Source organism: Crotalus tigris, unplaced genomic scaffold, assembly GCF_016545835.1.
Source record: "Crotalus tigris isolate CLP2741 ecotype Arizona unplaced genomic scaffold, ASM1654583v1 scf7180000024401.5802323, whole genome shotgun sequence".
Classification (NCBI taxonomy): domain Eukaryota; kingdom Metazoa; phylum Chordata; class Lepidosauria; order Squamata; family Viperidae; genus Crotalus; species Crotalus tigris.
In genome coordinates this window covers 1529223-1548101 of record NW_024100569.1, presented here as the reverse complement: position 1 = coordinate 1548101, position 18879 = coordinate 1529223, and the positions used below count along the sequence as shown (strand labels likewise).

The following is an 18879-nucleotide window of genomic DNA, read 5'->3' as shown; positions in this document are numbered from 1 at the left end:
TTTCGCGCCGGGGGTTGAATGGCCCCCTTGTCAGGGAGTGCGGAATTTTTTTTTTCGTCAGAGCCGTGGAAGTGCAGATGCAAGATGGCGCCGGCAGCGGCAGCGAGCGGGGACCGGGGGCTGAAGAGCTTGGTGTGGCAGAGTGAGTGTCGAAGCCGCCGTTTCTGACTTCTCTTCCCCGTAGCTGAGCTCTCCTTCTTTCTCCGCGCTTCGCAGAGCCTGCGGAGGCTGGTTGGTTGACGGTCTCAGGCGGGCGTCCTCTGCCTGGCACGGTCACGGATGGCGCGGAGACCGGGAAACGTGCAAATGCGAGATCGATCTTCGTGAAGCGACAAATTAGGGGTGGGTGGGAGGTAGTGAAGGAGGGGGGGGGAAGCCTTCGTTTGGTGTCGGCCCCGCGTCTGGAGCCCTGGAGCCGGCTGCATCTCGAGGCTTAGGCGAAGCTTTATTCCTCCGCTTTATTTTTCACCTTAGGCAGCGCTTCACCTGCTAGATCTGCAGCCCGTTGCCGTCTTTAAAAGTCGGTTCCCACACTTTCCTCACACGGCCACTCCTATTCGCGTATCTTCCTGGTCCCTCAGAGTGGCATACTTGGATGCATCTTCGCTTTCCCCGCGATAAGCTTCCGTTTTGAAAGGTCGTCTCCTTATTTTAAAAAATAATACCAGACGAGTTCAGCTGTGGAAATAAATCCCTTTGGCTGACATATGTGAAAAAAGCCCAGGGTCTTTTAAATTCATTCAGATCCTTGGTACGGATGGAGCATAATGCATGCAGTATTATCCAGCTCTGGGCAGGCTTGTACTGCAGTGGTCGAGAAAATGGTAATCGGATGGGTGAGACTTATGGTGGAAAAGAGAGTTCAAGGTAGAAATTGATAGTGCTATTTTAGAACTGGTATTTTAGTATCTAGTTTCTCTGTATGTGGCTTTTAAGGAAGCAGAAAGATTAATAAATGAAAATACCATCACCTGAGAACAGTCACCTCATAGCACGTTAAAGTCCGATTTCAGTTTGCTTCCCAATTCTGAATTGTCCAAATGTGGTTGAAAATTGACCTAGTTTATCTTCTATGATTGCTCTAGATAAAATGTCACCAATCCACCTACTGCATCCTATGCTCTTTGAATGCAGGGAGCATAAATTAATTTTTGTTAACAAACATTCTATATGACCTTCTGTATGACCTTTTAAAAAAAATATTAAAAATGGTTGCATTGTTCCTTGGAAATAGATTGTGGTTGAACAAGGTTCAGGCATATGTGGAAATACATTTTCCAAACCATGTTCTTGTATTTGCAACTGACAGTTCTTATCCTGGAATGGATGAAGCCATTGAATTGAAGGTATAACTGAATGAATGAAGTCTGATGGTCAATTTAAAGTTCAGCTCTTATTTACGTAGATTTCTTTTCAAAGCTCAAAGTGCAAGATTATGCTTTATGTATGCTTCCAACTTGGTCATCCCTTTTGAAACTAAAGATAGGGGTCGTAGTTAAAGGATTGTTAAATGAAAGGATCCTTTATCTGATTGGGTCCTGTGGAATGCATTTCTGATATTTGCATATATTTCTTAGTATTTTGTTCTGAGGAAAAGTAATGAAAACATGTGGCACACCAATCAGCATGGCTGTAGCATTTTTTGTAACATTACTGCTTTTACTTCTGGTATGATTTAATGGTTCTTTTTTTTGAAAAAAAAATTGTGACTCAGCTGTGTTCATGTAACATGCTTACCTTAATTTAATTGTTGTTTATTAAATGAATGCCATAATAGCAAAATTAAGATATCTCAACATACATATTTACAAGAATTGCTCCTTTCCTAGTATTTATACATTAATTTGATGTAGATTCCTTAAAAGAAATCTTGGCCTTTTGCTGGTTTAGACTGTAATAAATTCTTTACCTGTTAATCACAAGTTTGGAGGAGCGTTAATATAGATTTTAATTAAAAATTGCAATACCTTCTTTTTACTCTGAAAAATTTGGAAGTAAGATTTGTTAATTACAGACATTTCCAACCTTATTTAACTCAGCAGGAAACAGGCACGTGCTTACCTTCAGAAATGAACTTGAAAAAAATCCCCAAGGAAATGGACTAAGAAATTTGTTGCTTCCTCTCAGACCCTTTAATTTGTTCACTCATGCTTCTTCCTTTTCTGTTTTGCATTATTCCAATATATGAGCCCAAATGTTTTGCAGATAAAGGCTAATAACACATTTTCTCTTATGATAAATTGTAAAAAATATGAATCGTTGCAACTTTATAGTAACTTCAGAAAAATAACCACTGCCAGGAGAAACAGTTCCAGCTATACCATAGGTTCATTTAATTTCACTGTCAGTAAAACTAAATTGCACTACCTCTGAAAAGTTTGAAAGAAAAAGCTGGAAGAATAATTACGGTTTTGTGTAAAGATTAAGGATATAGCATCATACAGAGCATGGGGTTTCAAGCTTTTTTACACTGGAAAACCTGTTACAAACATCTTTGGAGCCCCTTATCAAAGGTGTGTGTGCTGAGTGTCAGCTGAGAAGCCTCATCACCCTTTCCCTTAGTGACTAAGAAAAGAGCTAGCCCAGGGATCTTCAAACTTGGCCCTTTTATGATTTGTGGACCAACTCCCAGAATTCCTCAGCCAGCGGGCCAAGTTTGAAGACCCCTGAGCTAGAGGAAAAAATCTCTGTAAGAGAGTAAAACGTTTTCCCTCTTAGTTTCATGGAACCCATTCACATTCTTGCAAAATCCCAGTTTGAAAAAAAAAAAAAACTAGTATAGAATTTTAATTTAGAAATTATTACAGGAAAGCTGCAGTTGCAAGAATTTAAAAAAAAGCCTTTATGATAATAATTACAGTTCTCATATGAAGCATTTAAAGACATAAATATAATACAGTATGTAAAAATGGGAAATGAACAAAGCCCATTCGGCTGATAAAAGTATATGCTAGTATGTTTGGTACTTGGTTGTTGTTTTCCAAAAATCATAACCTACATTCTGGATGCAAATATCTGAAAATAATATTAAAAATCAAGGAACTGATTCTTTGATATGTTATTGCACAAACCATATTTGTGATCTAAAGTAATAAGCTATGAGTTGTCTGTAACATCTACTAAGTTTGTTTAGACAGATTTTTTAATATTACTCTATTAAATTTAAGGTTGCTTGGCATATGGTGCATATATTCATGATTTTAGAGACAGGTCTTTATCCTATTTATAAATGGATGCATTTATATTCATTTTATATATTCCATGATTTTTGTATTTATAAGACCATGTAAAGGTCAATTTTATGAGACCAACTACATGATTTTAGGATTTTCCAATCATTCAGGAAAATATAACTGGCTTGATAGAATTAACAATACAGCCCTGAGTCAAATTTTGTTTCTAAGCTGCCAAAAGAATTATACCATTTGTTTTCTAATGTGGTGAAAAGAGATAAAGAAGGTTAAGGCTTGACTTAGATTCAGTAGTAATTATATAAATGAATCTGCAGGAAATATACTTGTTTTTGTTTTGCATACAGTGACTTCATTTGCATGACATACTAGCAGTAAAAGTCAGTGGATGAGTATGCTACTTTGTAAATTAAGTTTAGTTCTTTGTAATTCAAGATAGGGACTGTTTCAGATTCACTTAGTATAGCAGACCTCAAGTTACAGAGCTACATGGGTTTGTTATCCAAATTCTACACTGGTAGTTCATGCAAACATAGTGATTTTTTTTTTATTCTTCTAGTGTTGACCTAAGGTTCTTTGTGCTTGCCCTGCAAATCTGGAATTGGAAACTGGAAATAAGATGTGCAGAAGATGTGAAAGCCATGCTTTCCTATTGTATCTATGCTAATATAAAGTCCGATTTAAAGTCCAATTTAAACAGATTATTATTAGGATAAGGTGCCAACATATTAAGAATTTCTTATTGTTTGTACAATACTTTGTATTACTGTACTACACTGCACTTTGTAATAATGACTAGCTTAATTCTTTAGTGATATATGACATTGCATGAGACTATTATTTTTAAGGTAGTTCATTTCTAGTGTAAACCTTTCTTCTTCTCTGTATTATTTCATTTTAACTATAGTAATAATATTTTTTCTTTTAGAATTAAAAGCATCAGTGTTTGATGACTGTAGAAAAGAAGAAGAATGGAAGGTAAGAAAACTTATTGAACTGGTTTATTTATGGCTTGTATAGTATATTTTAAAAATCATTTGTTCAAGGCACATCTCAATGTGTAATGGAAAAAAATAGTGATAATTGGAAGTGTAGCAGTTTTTGTAGGAATATAATAGGTCCATGGTTCTTTAGAGGAAGTCCTATGGTTATAACCACTAATTATCTACTTTATTGACCACTTATTATGGCATCTCCATCAAATCTATAGGAATTACTCTATGCTTGGGGTAGCGTGCTGGAACTCCTATTGGAACTGGAGCGGGAGTCCTAGGGAACAGTAGTGGGAACAGCAACACTGAGGTTGGTTGTAATGGTACAATAGTATTACAGTTGAAACTGTAGAATAGCTTCCGGCAGGGGCTGCATCTGTTAGAGTGACGTTAGAGAGGATCTTCTCCTTCATAGGAGCATGGACGTGATTTGTTCCTGTGACACCTGATGGGCAAGGTGGTTGGACTGTCCTGGTAGAACTGTGTTCCTTCACTGTGTTGACAGTTGAGAATTGTTGCACATTGGCGTGATGGGATCAGGAATATCTGGTAGTCCTATAAAAATACCATCTAGTATCTTGTGACATGTCAGGGTGCTTAAAGGACAGTTACCTTCTTATTCTGTTAGTATCTCATTGTTCAGAAAGGAGAAGCAGTTATTTCATCTGTTCCAGTTCACAAGGGGAGTTGAAGAAGTTTGATCAGTCAACAGAAAAGGTCTTGAAAGTACATAGTTGGGCTGAAGCTGTGCTATTCTGTCTCCTAGTATATAAGGAAAAAATGGAAATTATTTCTGAGGGAACATTATTTACCCCAACATACAACTGTTCCTAACCTCACAGGCCTTTAGAAAGGTAATTAAGATCTGCCTCTTGAGATCAGGATGAATTGAATTCCAGTTGAGGAAGATTTCATTTCTGATTGCCATTTTAATAAAATATGTATTGACTGATTAAGCTTTGCTCATCTTGTTTGTACACTGCCCAGAGTCACATGGTTTGAGTTGGGTGTTCCTATAAATGCTATAATAAATAAACTGGTTTGTTTCAAGAATGTCTTAGTATTATGGGTAGTTCTTATTGAAGAACCACTTGTTTGATAGCATTCAAAGTTACAACGGTACTGAATGTGGACTTACGACAGGTCCTTATACTTATGACCATCATAATGTCCTTGTATCATGCGATTATTATGTGTGACTTTGACTGCAGGCTTCTGACAAGTAAAGTCAATTGGGAAGCCAGCAGGAAGTTACAAATGGCAACCACATGACTGGGGGACACTGTGACTGCACAGAATTTACCTAACAGTGGCAACTGGGTTTGATGCAACTATCATCATAAGTTGTTATAGTCACATGAGGTCATGCTTTACAACTGTACATTAATGACAGAGTTGCCAGTCTCCATTACCATTGTTAAGTGAGAACTATCTGCAGTTAGTCACAGAAATCTGCATTTTGGAATCATAAGAGACTAGATATTTGTGTTGAGTGCTTCTAATATTTCTCTGTACAGGTAGTCTTTGATTTATGACCAGTCATTTAATGACCCCAGTCACAAAAGCTTCGGAACAGGTGCATTTCTATCATAAAATATCATGTCATTCCCCCCCCTCCCCGTCACATAACTGCATTTGGGGTGTTTGGCAATCTATTTGTATTTACAACCACTTAACCAAGTGCCTGTGATCATGTGATTGCCATTTGCAATATTCTCTGCTGGCTTTCACAGAAAGTCAGTTGGAAAACCATCAGAGAAGGTTACGGACAGAGTAACATTGAATCTGAGGTCCATTCCTCCCAGTATCCTGAGGGATTTCCTCTCCCTCTTTCAGGGAGGAATCTTCCTATGCACTGAAAGAACAGACCTCAGATCTGGTGAAAACATTGAATGCTAGGGAAGGGCAGCGTTCTGAGCCTTTCAAAATGTTGGCCTTCAGTAGCATTTTCCCCTTCAAACACCAAAATTGTGAAAGGTTTAGAATGCTGGTATTCGTTAACTTTTTCTCTTCCCCTCCAAAGAGGAAAACACTAATGAAGGCCAGCATTAATGTTAGTCTTCTTTTCTTGGTGTCCTACCTAGAGGAATTGACCTCAGATCTGGTGAAAATACTAACAAATGCCATCATTGTTCTCTCTACTTTGCCCAAAGACCAAGATTCTAGGCTTAGTTATGGTTATAAATAGAGGGCTATCTATAATTCAAGGCAAAAAAATGTGAATAGATTATTCAAATACAGCATACCAGCTGTTGAATTATTGAAGTGAGATACATCTACATAGATATCTGAAGGGAATGCCAAACAAATACAACATAATTCAATTTATTGTGTGGCAAACACTCAGTGGATTTATTTTGTAAATTAAAAACATTTTAACTAAACAAATGAAGTATACCTTTAAGATGTATACTCTTTTGAAACAGAACAGCTGGTTTGTACTTAAATAAATAGCTGGATAGCATGGTAAGCCAAATTCTGTCAACCCAGATTTTTTTTTTTTTGTTCACTACAGGGAATATACAGATTTAATTTTATTCCTTCCATGGTAACAATAGATTTGTGTCTGGAGCCAATCATGGCATTGGCTTTTATTTTAAAAACTTTGAATCAGGATGTTTGATACATCACCCAGTCTCATATATACATGGATCCAAGCATCTAAAATATGTTTTATTATTGTGTAATATAAAAATGAATTAAATTGGCATGGGACTGAGTCTTCTGATTCAATGCCACAGTTGTGAAATTACAGTTGGGAGACCTACATGATTCAACTGTACTTGAATTTATTACTTTTTCTTAAGTGACAGAAACTGAATGGGTGGATCTCTAAAGCAAATAGATTCATTAACTTGCTCTTTTGAGACATGAAGTTATATTTTTATAGTGTTTCTTTAATGCAGTCCTGCTGTTGCATATACCTTTATTTATTAAATATATATGTTGAACATCTTGCTATCAAGCAGCTCTTCGAACACTGTAGATTATGCACTTGTAATTATATATACTTTTGGAATTAAAGTTTGGTGTGTACATTTTTGTCTGTCCACTAGATATACAGTTTATTTGTCCATGGTATATGAGTGAAAAATGTAGTACTTGCAACTGAGTTGTGGGTATGTTTATGCTAATATTGATAGTAGATGCAATGAGCTATGAGAATAGCCTTGAGGAGTACGAAGAAGAGCCATAGCCACGGCAATGGTTAGACAATTACAATATTCTGGTATTGTAATCCTATAATAAAAGTATTTTTTAATATTTATGACTTTGGTATCCAAATGATCTCAAGCTGAAAGGATTGATAGTATATTACCAAAAGTAATTTGAAGTCTAAGATGGTATCCAATTGTCTGAATTACTGATTTGATTTTTATTTATGAAGATAATTCTTCTAGATGACTTTACTACTAAGCTTCTGTCGTCATGTGGTAAAATGACAGACCTACTTGCGGAAGGGATAACTGGTAAGTACTTGCTAAAGCAGAATTAATCATCTTGGCATAGGCTTGCCAGTTAATACATTTGCAAAATAAAAACTGTATTGATGTTTTTTAAATAATTATATTAAGAATTACAAATAGAAAGAATAAAAGCTAATACAAACTATAAAAAATACAAAAGAAAGGAAACAATTATTAAAAAATAAAGAAGTGCAAAAAGGAAGGAAAAACATAAATAATATCACCCTTTATACCAGCAAATAAATTTTTTAAATGGCTCTAAATTCAACATAAATTCTTTTCATCATATAACTCATCCCGTAACAAAATAATCCAAAAATCTTGTCATTCCTTTTTTATCAGCAAAAATCTAGTAAAAGATATAACTAATTGGATATTTTAACCTTGATTGTATAGGCCAAACTTTTATTCCTTCCCTGAATTTTTAAGAATCTTAATTTTAACCCTTTCAGTTAGTCTCACAGCTTGTTTTTGGTTTATCTTTTTTAAAGCCAAAAATCTCTGAAAATGTTATTAGCCTTCTTAGTTTATGCAATAAGTAAAGCTTGTCCTCTCCTTACTTTTTTTTGTCTCTTCTCATAAAATTCTGCAAGATCTTAACTTGAAGTCAGTAGGAAAAAGTTATCCAAATCACTTTTTTAGTTTAATAGTTGTATATTTCCTTTAGGAAGCAAAACTTTTGTCAGTTTTGTTTCTATATCTGGTACCTTTCTCCATATCTTTTTCATTTAAGTCCACTTTCAATTTAATTTCAAAATTAACTGTTGTAGCTTGTTCTTCTATAATTTCATTGGCACATGTGCTGTCTATCATATCAAGTAATTTTGCAGACCAGTTTTCAAAAATATCTTAAGGATTTTTGCTCTATTTTTAATTTCTTTGTAAACAATACAAGTTTATCTCTAATTCTCTCTTATGTCAAATCTTCAAGGTTTTCCATTATCATATTTCTTCTTTAAAAAACCCAAATAATCTCCAATTAGGAATGATTCTTCTAATACATTTAAAACAATGTTTCCAAATCCATCTTAATCTGTTGTTAACTTTTTAAAATCCATATTCTAAGTATCCTTGCTAGGTAATCAAAAAAATAATATTCTCCTAGAGCTTTTAAAATCATATTTAAACCATATTTCTTCAAGAAGACAACTCACCTGATGAATATAGTGAGACCATGTCAATTTGAAAGGCCTTGATCTTTTCAATATAGTAAAGAAAATCCAAAAAGTATCAAGAAATAAAGCTGAGTCAAGCTTTGGGTCCTTAAAAAGGTGTGTTGCGGTATAGGCGATTGATGGAATCCTCAGCTCTCAGCCACTCAGTTCATAAGCCAGCTGCAAAATAACAGCCCCTGCAATCTACTCAAAAAGACCTGCTGTCTGGAGTCACATAAAGTATCTCAATGATTTTTTTCTTTCTCTGGAGAGGATTCACCAATCCAGCATACAGCTTCAATTCTTAATATATATATATATTTTAAAAAATCTAGCAGCTTGTACTTTAGTACATCTTGTATATTATTAGTCCAATACATATGTTACTATTTGAAATTTTGCATGCAAGTGTACTTAGGGTAACTCTCCTAATATCTTATTTTGTAGCTGTGGAGAACGTTTACAAAAACCGTGAGCCGGTCCCTCACCTGAAAGCTATTTATCTTATTACACCTACAACAAAGGTTAGTTTTCAAAACAATAATTCTTCAAGGTTCTTTCTTTTTTAAGGCAAGCCAGAAAAAAACACAAGAAACTTATGGGCAGTTAATTTATTATTATTATTATTTGTAATGCAAGGGGAGAGGGTGGTAAACATAGCTCGGTAGCTATTCCAAAGATCTGTCACTTGACTCAAGTCCCGTATACTTTCTATGGAGGAGAATTCTCAGCAGTAACTGGAGATGTCTAGGTTGGATGGACAAGCTTAAAAAAGCATATCTGATGTTACTAGTACTTTGCCATATAAGTCTGTTCTTCTTACTATATGTAAGAATCATGACATTACATGATGATTATATAGTTATGTACTTGCTGACAATGATAATTGATGGCTTAATTTCCAGTTTAAGGTCTGTTCATAGCTAGTCCTTTCTTACCAATGTGATTAGATTCGGAGTTTGATGAACAGTTTATTATAGGAGTTCTGTCTTTTTTTATTTTCTTTTTACATCTCCTATATCAGTGGTTCTCAACCTGTGGGTCGGGACCCCATTTGGGGTCGAACGACCATTTCATGGGGGTCGCCAAACCACGCTGTCCGCCATTTTTTCCCCTTTTCCCTAGCTGTCCTACTCCCTCTTATTGGTGGCCACACCCACTTCGGGGTCACCACAACATGGGGAACTGTATTATGGGGTCACAGCATTAGAAAAGTTGAGAACCACCGTCCTATATCAATTTTGTTGTTGTTGTAGAGTCATAGACATTACTTCTCTAAAATCTTGCATCAAGTATATAGTTTTCTAATTCCCATCATGTGCTGATGACATAAAATAACATGTATAGGACCTGCAATGAAGGAGGGAATTGACAGAATTTAGGGACATTTTTTTGTATCTGTTGATGTTCTATTTGTGAAAGATGTCTGATTTCAGTCCCATGCTAAATTCTACACATAATGCTAAATTTAATTGTCCCTCAAGATACTTTTCAGCTATGCCTTCCAACAACTCTCATCATTGTCTCTGCTGATAGAAACCCCCGGGTGATAGTTCAGTAACATCTGGAGGGTCAGTGATTTCATCCCTCCCCAGTGTTAAAATATAGTTCAATACAAGTAGTCCTCAATTTACAAAAGTAATTAATTTCTGAATTATGACTAAGTCATGCCGGTTGCTAAGTCATGTGACCAACTTGATTTTATGATATTTTTTCAATGGTCATTAAACGAATCGCCATGGTTGTTAAGCAAACACCAGGGTCATTTAAGCGAATCCATTTTCTGCAGTGGGAGTTTTTTGCTGGAAGCCAGAAGTAAACATTGGTTTCTGAAAAAAAAAAAAAAACCATTGTGAATTGCTGTTACATAATCATAGAATGCTGCAAAGGGTAAAGGTTTCCTCTGTCCAGTCGTTGCGACTCTAGGGGGCAGTTCTCATCTCCATTTCTTAGCCAAGGGAGCCAGCTTTCTTCAAAGACATTTCTGTGGTCATGTGGCCAGCATGACTTTATGCCGAGATGCATGGAACATTGCTATCTTTCCTCTGAAGTAATGCTATTTATCTACTCGCATTTGCCTGCTTTTTAACTGCTAGGTGGGCAAGATGCAGTTTACATACTTCTTTCTCCTTGTATGGCATGAACTAAAGCTCTAGAAGGCTTCATTTCTCCATTTTTAATTAACTAGAGCAGGGATGTCAAACTGTTGGCCCGCAGGCTGGATGCGTCATGGTGAAACCGCACCTACCCCATTGCAGGCAATGGAAAAAGTTGTGATATGTCACAACACGTCACGTGACACCCCAGAACTAGAGTTTGACACTCCTGAACTAGAGTTATTAACAGCATCCAAACTTAGTCCTATGATTAATTTACATTGAGCTGTATTAATACAAGATTTTAAGCTACAATGTTACCACAGCTTGTTTGTACAAGTGCTAGTTGTAAATGTGTTGTCTTTCCCCCTTTTATGTATGCTGGTTTTCCATTTAAATGTTATATCATCCATTGCAAAACATTAAATGTTTGCTGTTTTTTTTCCATCCAGATAATATAAATGAATAGTAAATTTATAAATGCATTTCTTTCTTTGCCAGAATTTTTGTGCTCCTTTTTTTCCCATCTTCATCCTTACATTGCAACTCCTTGCATAAGGAATAATAACTTGGATGTTCATATCAGACTTATTTTAACAGTTTCTCAACTAGCTGACTAACTAGTAGAGAAGTTGGGTTAGAAGTACATAATTTACTAAAAGTTTTTACAGATTTGTTCTAAGAGCAAGCAAACAAAAATATTTTTTTCTTCATGATTCAGTCTGTAGATGGGCTTATAAATGACTTTGCAAGTAAATCATCCAGCAAGTACAAAGCAGCATATGTCTACTTCACTGATTGTAAGTATTTACAGATTGAGAAAATAACTGATCTTCAATTATAGCTGTTGGTATAGACAAGGCAATGGCATTTTAATATTAAAATTGAGTGGGGAGTGATTAAAATAAGGAGAATTTAACTGTTTGTAGACTGTCAGAGCGGGTGCCTAGATTATTGGAACTTCACATGACACTGAAGAAATTTGTTTTCAGATTTGCTCTATTTTATTGGGAAAATCTAAAAACTGCTAGCATGAGTTTGCATGTTAGCTTGGAATTATAGTGGCATGCAGAAGAATTTACTCTTATTTCCTGCACATGTCTGCTGACTTTGTTAGCTATGTTGATGGAATTCTCTAATGAATAAACAATATTGGCCACATTCTGCTATGATTAGGATATGAAATTCCCTGATATTCCAGTATGAAAATAATTGATCAAATTTTTTAGTCTGCAATTTGGCCTGTTTTTATGTTTAAACTACAGGTAGTCCTTCACTTAGGACCACAAGTGAGCCCCAAATTTTGCTTATAAATCATAAGTCAGGTCACCACATGACTGGAATTGATTTTACAGCCATTTTTAGAACAATCATTAAATGTAGTCATTAAGGAAATCATGTAGCCATAAGTTGAAATCTAGCATATTGAATGGAGTTTTTTTGCAAGAAAATGACCGAAAATGTTGCAAAACATGATCAGATGACCTAAGTACACTGCAACCAGTCATAAATATGAGTTGGTTGCTAAGTGCCCAAAACTCAATCACATATTTCAGGAGTGGTATAACAGTTTTAACTTCAATGATGGGTTGTAAGTAACTTGTTCTAAGTCCACGATTTCACTCATTAAGTGACTTTTTGTAAATCAAGGACTATTTGTAATTTGCAACTATGTATGGAATATTTTACATTAACTCAAAGTAACCATGGAGAAATGCAAGATTTTTTAAGAGATATTTGAGTATTTTTAACTTACAGGGTGAGGCTTGTAAAGTCATTTTGTGTAGTCCTGCGTTGTACTTGTTGCAGAAAAAAAAAACTGAGAACATGTAACATATTTCTTCTTTTAGTTTGTGATGACAAACTTTTCAATAAAATGAAGTCATCTTGTTCAAAAGCTATCAGAAGATGCAAAGAAATTAATATTAACTTCATCCCTAATGAATCTCAGGTAAACTTAATATTCTAATGCTTTATTTTATCTTTAAATATTAAAGCATCCACTGCAAAACATTAAATGTAACTAAATTAATTGCTTTGAGGTGAGACTATATATCGTTACAAGACTAGAATAAGTTCTATAAAAAACAAAATAAGGTAAAATTATGAAAAGTATATGAAGCTAGTAAAATCACATCTGTAGATCTATTTTTCTTCCTAAAAAATAAACATATTTTAGAATTGTTCAAAACTAATTATATATCTAAATATAATAAATGGTTATGTTCTTTTTAGAGTTTTTTTTTAAGATCACAAGGAGGAAGCATTGTATAGACAACATCTCTCTTCCCTGGCCCTCTCCCAATTTTTCATTAGTGAAAAACAATGGATAATTGCATTTTGTTTACCAGAAAACCTCACAGTTTTTATGCCTATATGTTTTTCTTTTAAACTTGAACTGTAAGAATGGTTTTTACTTGGCATATATATTTTTTTAAATTCAATATTTGTCTATACTTATTCCAAAGAATTCAAAGTATTATATTGCCATATTTGCCCACCTATTTTGTTCTCACAACAATTTTTGAGTTGCAAGAGAGTGATTTACCTACCGTTAACTTGTGAGAGATTTCCCAGTGAATGGAATTTTAAAATCCTGATTTTGATATATGTTTCAACTACTAAACTCAAAGTCAATCAGAATGCCTTATTTCAATACCCAGAGGCACTTAGAGTCTGGATTGGGAAGAACAAACTATGATTCAACCTTAAGAAGATTCAGTGGTTGTGGACTTTGAGACTGCTAGGGGCAGGGCGTCTTGGGCTCATAGTTCTTGCTTGAGGAGCAGATGGCAAACGTGGCCGGGAGAGTCTTGGCTCAGATTCACCTTTTGCATCAGTTGCACTCGTTCTTGAATGAGAAGGCTCAGCTCATGTTCATTCAGGCTTTAGTAACTTCCTAATTGCATTACTGTAGTGCATTCTACAGAGGGCTGCCTTTGAAAAGTATTCAGAAACGCCACCTATTCAAAATGTAGGAGTGCATGCAGTCTCGGGTGCATCAAGTCTCACCCGTATGACCTCACTGCTAAAGGGATGGCTCCCAGTATGCTTCTCAATTCAAGGTGCCGGTTATCACCTTTACAGTCCTGCATGGCATGGGGCCAGATTACTTGTCTGTCTCCAGTGGTCTTAGCTGTCATGTCAGATCTAAAAGGCAGCCATACTCTGGCTCTTTCTCTGAAATAGTCATCTAATGGGCCTCAGAAAATGTGCTTCCTTTGTCCCAGTGCCTTTCTCCATGAAACCTATATGGTCCTGATCCTATTGGTTTTCCATAAAACCTGGCTTTTTCCCCTCAGGTTGTTGTTGTTGTTAATTGCGAAGTCGTGTCCGACCCGTCGTGACCCCATAGACAACGTTCCTCCAGGTCTTCCTGTCCTCTACCATCTTCTGGAGTCCATTTAAGTTCACACCTACTGCTTCAGTGACTCCATCCAGCCATCTCATTCTCTGTCGTCCCTTTCTTCTATTGCCCTCAATCTTTCCCAGCATTAGGCCCTTCTCCAGTGAGTCCTTCCTTCTCATTAGGTGGCCAAAGTATTTTAGATCTGACATGACAGCTAAGACCACTGGAGACAGACAAGTAATCTGGCCCCATGCCATGCAGGACTGTAAAGGTACCAGTATATTAATAGAGCGGAAGATGTATATTTTGGCATTGTGAGTTCTTATTTGTTTGGGACCATTTGTCAGCCATGTAGACTTTTCTTAGAAGTATCCGTAATAGAGGCTATGTTAGTTTATCTTTCTCCTGTACCTTTGACCTACATTTTTCCTATACATTTGATTTATATTTTTCCTGTATATTTGACATATATTTCTCCTTTATGTTTGACACATATTTCTCTGATACGTTTGACACTGTATAGACATAACAGGCTATAACAAAACTGTTTCTTGACTTAGGTATTTACTCTTGATGTCCCAAATGCATTCTACCGCTGTTATAGCCCCAACATAGAGAAAACAAATGATAATGTAATGGAGCAAATTGCTGAGCAAATTGTTACCTTATGTGCTACTCTAGAAGAAAATCCAGGAGTCAGATATAAAGGGTAAGCCTGGAAACACTGTTTTTATACCATTGTGGGCTTATTGAAGGTTATATTAGCTTAACAGAAATGGAATTCCATGCCTAAGCAATTTGGAAGTTACTGGTAAGTATAGAATTCTGGAACGTGAAAAGGGATCTTAAATTTGTTTATGTATTTGTTACACTTCTATACCACTGCTATCAAAATCCATTGAATGTTCAGGAGAGTGAGTTCTGTTGTCAAGTTATGGTGTAAGTTAAAGGCTTTTTTTGTCCGTCAGGAAATTCAGGACTAATTAGGGACAGAGAGAGTTTTGTACCAAAAGCAGAATTTTGGGTGGGATTGTTAATTCAGAATTTCAGCTTTCCTAGTGGCACCTTATCACTTCTTGACATTTTTTGTTTCCAAGTTGTGAAGTTTAGTCTAGAAAAATGTGCCAGCCTAGTCAAGTGGCTGATGAATAGTATTTCTGTGGCTTAGTCCATCCTTTGAACTCATCTGATTAACAGTAAACAGCCACAGATAAATAGCAGAGCAGTTGATATTTACTGGTAGTTCTCAACTTGCAACCAGTTGTTCAGTGACCATTCAAAATTATGATAGCACTGAACAAGAGAGTAATGATCCCAGCCTGAAGTTACAGCCATTGCAGTACCTGCATGGTCATGTGATAAAAATTCAGGCACTTGGCATTGCGCCTGCCCTTATGACTGCAGGGGCGCTGCAACTTCTCCATGCTTATCTACCTCCCATCTAAGCCATCCTGGACAGTGGTACTAAGCAGTAGCGGCAGCTCCAATTGTCCCTTTTGCCCAATTGACCTTCACCATCTCCAGCCATTCTCCCAGCCGGTGACCCTTTCCCTCTGCAGTTCCTTTCCCTCTGCAGATGGGCTTCCTTTTCACTTTGCCACCAGGCATTTTCTTACCTTTTGCAAATAGACATCCCTTTCTTTTGCAAGCCATTAGAAACCTTTTGACCTTTCCCAGGTTTTGCAAAAATGGGATGGGTGGCTTGGAGAATAACATGAGCCTTGTCTTGTGTTGCATTAAAAGCCTCATTACCCATTTTGCATGCCCTCCATTTCTTCTGCACGTTGTGAGGGCTTACAGATAAAATGGGATGTTTCCTAGCAGAAGGTAATAAACCCTCTTACAGGTGGAAAGGAAAGCTGGCTTGAAGAACAGCTCAAGGCAGTGAAGGTCAGCTGAGCAATTGGGGCAGTTGGAATTGCCACCTCTAGCGCTACTATGTAGAGTGGCCAAAATAGCATAGATGGGGGGGAGTGCTCCTTACTTGGGATTGTTTCCACTTGACAACCCAGGACATAGCTTGGAAATCATAATTGGGCATGCTGGGATTGCAGTTATTGAACAAGGCAGCCATGGGGTGCCTCACTACAATGATTTACGATCGTAATTCCAGGCTCAATTGTGTTCATAAGTTAAGGGCTACCTGTAGATTTCCCCAACTGTTACCTTTCAAATAAAGTGGTACACATTTCCTAATTACACTTTAAATTCAAATAGGACTAATCTGTACAGTCCTCTTTGGTTTAAAGCAATCTCCAGTGCATAATTATGTAGCATTTTGAATTTCTGCAGAACAAATTCTAACAAGTGAGTGAATGCTCTTTCAGAGATTCATTAATGGCCTAATGTTGTTAAAGAGAAATACTTTCATTTTTTTTTCTTTTCAGTAAACCTTTGGATAATGCCAACAAGCTTGCCCAGCTAATCGAGAAAAAGCTTGAAAACTATTCTAAAATTGATGAGCGAGGTCAAGTAAAGGTAGAGTGAAAGCTCGGTTTTCTCTCAAGCAATAATAAACAGCTTCTTTCAATCTTTTGGAAGTATAGCTACGGAAGAAAAATGCTATTACTGTAGCAGTTTTTATTGAATGGTTTTGAAATATACTCTTAGAAAGGAGTTTTTGCTTTTTTATCAATGGAATATGAAATTGTACTCATGGTTAATAAGCTGCAAAAAGAAAAACAAAAGCAACCAGTGGAAAAGAAAAAAATCATAATTGCACTGTTAAGACCATGTAATTTCTGTATATTACTGCAGTTTCAATAAAAAATTGACTAGGGGATAGCACCATTCTTTCACTGAAAGAACATATGAGTGTTCTTCACAGAATGGAATGGAGAATCAAATCCTCTTCTCTTTGAATATTATTTTCATTAATACATTGTGAATGGTAAAGGAACACTTTGGTTTTGCTGTATGATGTCTTCTTAACATTAGTTTCTGTTGCTTTCATTTCTAGAGTCTGCTTTCTCTTTCCTTGGGACAGCTATATCGGAAAAAGGCTTAATAGTTTTAGAGAAAATTATACATTAAATTTTAATCCACTTTCTGTTCCTCTTTTTTCTTATTGCCAAAAAGGTATGTCAGGTTTCTTTCTTTCTTTTTTTTTTTTAGGGCAAAACTAATTCCCAGCTGTTAATAATTGATCGTGGCTTTGACCCCGTGTCTACTGTGCTTCATGAGCTCACTTTTCAGGCAATGGCCTATGACCTGCTACCAATTGAAAATGATACATACAAGCAAGTACAATTTTATTTTGATCTTTATATACTAATGATAGATTTATAGCTTCAAACTGCAATAGCTTAAAGATGCATAAGTAAACATATAATTTTATATTCATACTCTCTTTGTTTACCCTTTATTGTCTGAACAATATCCCAAGAAGTAAAATGCTTTGTAGTGCATTCTGACTTTTTTTTCTTTCAAAAAGGGGGGCTGGGGAGATTCTGGCATGCTACATAGGGTTACAAAATCCCCAGTCCTGTGGAAACTTCACTGTTCTCTCATTTAAAGAGCCACAAACCTATGGTTGGTTGTGCACTGGAGGCAACAGAAAGTCTTCTGCCTATATCGTGAAAGAATATTGTGTGAACAATCTGCCACAATCTGAGCATGTAAATCCTGCTAAGATTAAGGTTAAGACTTAGAATAGTCAGCTCCCTTAAGGCAGACAGTTTGAGTTATATGGAAAACACTAAAACTAGAGCGGTATGCCAGGAAAGATGCCAACAAGGAAAACCATTGTTCTTTAAAGTCCATTGTTACCCTTCTCAAGTTTGCCAAAAACCATGCAAATAATCCAGCAGTCTATATTTTATGAACAGATGAGACAAAGTGGCATCCTGGGCTTTAAAGTGAATGTTATGTTTGAAAAATACAAGATACTGTATTCTAACAAAATAACTACATCACAAATATGAAGCATGGTAGAGGGAGTCTCGTAGTTTGAGGCTGTTTTACAGTCCTAGAATCTAGATGTCTCCTAATCGTTGAGGATATAGTGCATTCTCTATCAAAGCAGCAAATTCTGCAGAGCAATGTTAGGTTATCCATCCATAAGCAGAAATGTAAATGAATGTGTATCATATAGCATGACACACATGAAACTATGGAAAAATGGTTGAAGCAGAGGAAATTTTTTTTCCCTTTTGGAATGGCTTAGTCAGAGTTTTAGTCTTAACTCAGATGAAATGTTGTGGCATGATGTAAAGCAAACAGTTCATGTAGACTCACAAATATAAATAAATTGCAGCAGTTCTGTAGGAATATGCCAAGCTGCCTCCAAATCAATGTGTGGGATTGATCAGTGGGTACAGGAGGCATTTCTTTTTACAAATTTCTACAAACTTTCACATATTTTTTTTCACCAAATACAGCTAATATGTCTTAATATGTCCAATAAAGTACATTATTTTGTGTTGTTCGTTTAACCAGGATCTCATCAACTGAAATTAAACAAAACTCAGACCACATTGTAGGTCACAGTATTACTATTATATTATAGATATAATTATAGGTATTTCTAAAGGGTTTCTTTCATCACCATATCATCATCCATTGATTTATCATAATCATGAAGAGAATGATTTAACCCTACAATCTTAAAAGTAGTTGCTAGTGATTGATA

At 36.0% G+C, this 18879-nt stretch overlaps 1 protein-coding gene across 1 annotated transcript in view; it reads left to right on the top strand.

Moving 5' to 3' along the window:
- STXBP3 (syntaxin binding protein 3) overlaps positions 1-18879 on the top strand; it is a 34013-nt gene continuing 15134 nt past the window's right edge. Inside the window, exons 1-9 of the mRNA XM_039329592.1 lie at positions 1-142; positions 4120-4169; positions 7572-7653; positions 9252-9328; positions 11622-11700; positions 12751-12851; positions 14810-14958; positions 16637-16727; positions 17364-17488. Of these exons, the coding sequence (XP_039185526.1) occupies positions 19-142; positions 4120-4169; positions 7572-7653; positions 9252-9328; positions 11622-11700; positions 12751-12851; positions 14810-14958; positions 16637-16727; positions 17364-17488 (878 nt within the window). The 5' untranslated portion in view covers positions 1-18. The remainder of the gene's footprint in view (positions 143-4119; positions 4170-7571; positions 7654-9251; positions 9329-11621; positions 11701-12750; positions 12852-14809; positions 14959-16636; positions 16728-17363; positions 17489-18879) is intronic.